Genomic DNA, 2,439 nt, shown 5'->3' on the forward strand with positions numbered 1-2,439 from the left:
TGTCAGCCGTCGTCCACGATCCAGGGGAAATCACTGGGCCTGGAGCAAGTCGGCAGCCTCGTATTTATAGAGCGGAGCCGCGCGGTGATTGGTGCGTTGCAGAGCCCGCCCCGCTGCACGGCAGAAAGGTCTCTTCTCCCCGCTCATTTTGTGTTTCTTAGGAGCCAAAAACGGCTGTTTTTATCAGAATTTCTGCCACCAACCCCCCCCCAGTTCGCAGCGGCGTGGAAAAGAAAGACTCTTGTTCCCCTCGGCCAAGTTTCCTTCCGAGGAGGCAACGGGTGAGCTAAAAAAGAGGCAATAAACACTGAGTCCTGGACCTGAACAGACCTCGGGAGACAGAAACTTTTGTTTTTCCTTCTAAATAAAATCCGCGACGTGGGGAGCTAAATTTCCAAAGTAATTAATTAATATTCTTTAAAGGGTCTTCTCTTAATCTGAGCTGAAAATCAGGGGTTTGAATCGATATTTTAGTCGCAAATTGATTTCAAAGAGGAGGAAGTAACACAGGCTCATCTTGAGCACTGAATATGGATTAGAAATTAGCTCCTTTGTCCAAAATCCTTTACCTCTTTCAAAATAATTAAGAGAAAATAAACTAGTGCATCATGCAGCAAGGCAAGAAGCAGATTAAAGTTCTGTGAAGGGCTTTTTGTGCCCCCAAAGGAGGTGACTTTTTACAGCATAGCAGTTTGCACTGTATTGCTCAGTGTACACAATACAGACATGGTTGCCTCGTCCTCTGCTACAGAAATACTTACTATCTTAATAAATCAGGTGACATAAAAACTTAAAACGGCCAGGTTTTGTTAATAATGATAACCAGTGCCCTATCGTTTGATAATATGTCAGTGTTTTTATTTTGATACAGCTGGATTGGCAAAAATCTGAGTCATCATTGTCTAAGGAGACACTGCTGCAGCTGATTTTCCCACTACTTGGACATATTAAAATTTGCTCAAGTGATCAGTTAGCATTCCTCTTTCACAGCAGATTCCTGAATATTCCAATTTCTTACTGTCTAATGACTGATCCCTACATTGGAATTAATATTAAAAACTACATGTCTTGATGTATCTGCTACACTGAAACAGCTGGCTGCTAGCAACAGGGGGAACAGTCTTCAGATGCACTTTTCCAAGACCAAACTTAAATTAAAAATAAATGCACATTGTTTTTCAGAGTACAGAGAATTAAAAGAAGTATTCTCTGATATGTTTATTAATGCTTGCAACCCATTCTTTTGAGAAAGGCCTGTAAACTCCTTTTTACCTCTTGCTATTGTAACTGTTGGTGATACTAAAATTCTGGACAATGTTTTGATTCAAGTAATTTATATTTTCAAATGGATAATTATTAAAATACGTTTTTTGAGCAATAATAGCAGATTCTCTGTTTCTATTTCAACATATTTATGGTTTATATTGAGCACTATGTGTAAGGTAGAATCAAAACTGGCAACAGTCCTTTTCACCTCAGATTACCAGTGCATTGTGTGAACAATTATTGTCAAACTCCTTCAGATTTGAGGCAGAAAATGAGCTTGGCAGCTGAAAGATTTTTAATAAGAATTAGTAATTCAGAATGCCTATTATTATATTAAAAAAAAAACCCAAAACAAAACCAAAACAACAACAACAAAACAAACCAACAGGAAAGCCCCCAACAAAGCCTGTAGGTCTAGAAATTGTTTAAAGGGGTCAGGGCTGTTTTTAAAGACATCAGTGAATTACCAGAACTTCACATATGGCCCAGCTGAAAAACAAAGAGGCATGATGGGGCTGTGGGCTTTTTATTTCGGTCTTCAGAAACTTTGTGTCTTTCTCCAGAGCAGTGATTTACTTAGTATCAAATTAATCTCGTCAGTAGTAGTATACACTTACCAGCGATTGTTTAACTGTATAATGAATTTTTTTTAAAATTTAATTTTAAAGAGCCAAGATATAAAGGGTTTGGGGTGGTTTGCTAGTTTTTTAAGAGCTGAGATACTACGGCTTTGGGGGTGGGTTGTTCGTTTTAGGTTTTGTTTTGGCGTTTTTAAGGAGACGATTGGAGTTTTTTAGCTTGTTTTTTCACTAGGATGTACAGCTCCTTTTATGAGGAAGTGGGTGGCTCTGAAAAGAGCCTTTGGGTTACTTGAGGTGGGAGCGCTCCTCAGATGTTTCACTTGCTTTTTGCCTTGTGGCTGTCGGTCTTCTTGGGCAGCAGCACGGCCTGGATGTTGGGCAGCACGCCGCCCTGCGCGATCGTCACCTTGCCCAGCAGCTTGTTGAGCTCCTCGTCGTTGCGGATGGCGAGCTGCAGGTGGCGGGGGATGATGCGCGTCTTCTTGTTGTCGCGGGCCGCGTTGCCCGCCAGCTCCAGGATCTCGGCCGTCAGGTACTCCAGCACGGCCGCCAGGTACACCGGGGCGCCGGCGCCCACGCGCTCCGCGTCGTT

The 2,439-nt window shown here is 42.1% G+C and overlaps 1 protein-coding gene across 1 annotated transcript; it reads right to left on the bottom strand.

The window, feature by feature from the left end:
- Positions 1 to 1,900: 1,900 nt before the first annotated feature.
- Positions 1,901 to 2,439, bottom strand: LOC103618271 (histone H2A; the record flags this gene model as incomplete). The annotated part of the gene is made up of 1 exon (XM_017737750.1): positions 1,901 to 2,439. A coding segment is annotated over one exon (276 nt), but the record flags the coding sequence as incomplete, so codon positions are not given.

This window comes from Corvus brachyrhynchos, unplaced genomic scaffold, assembly GCF_000691975.1.
Source record: "Corvus brachyrhynchos isolate BGI_N302 unplaced genomic scaffold, ASM69197v1 scaffold56, whole genome shotgun sequence".
NCBI lineage: Eukaryota > Metazoa > Chordata > Aves > Passeriformes > Corvidae > Corvus > Corvus brachyrhynchos.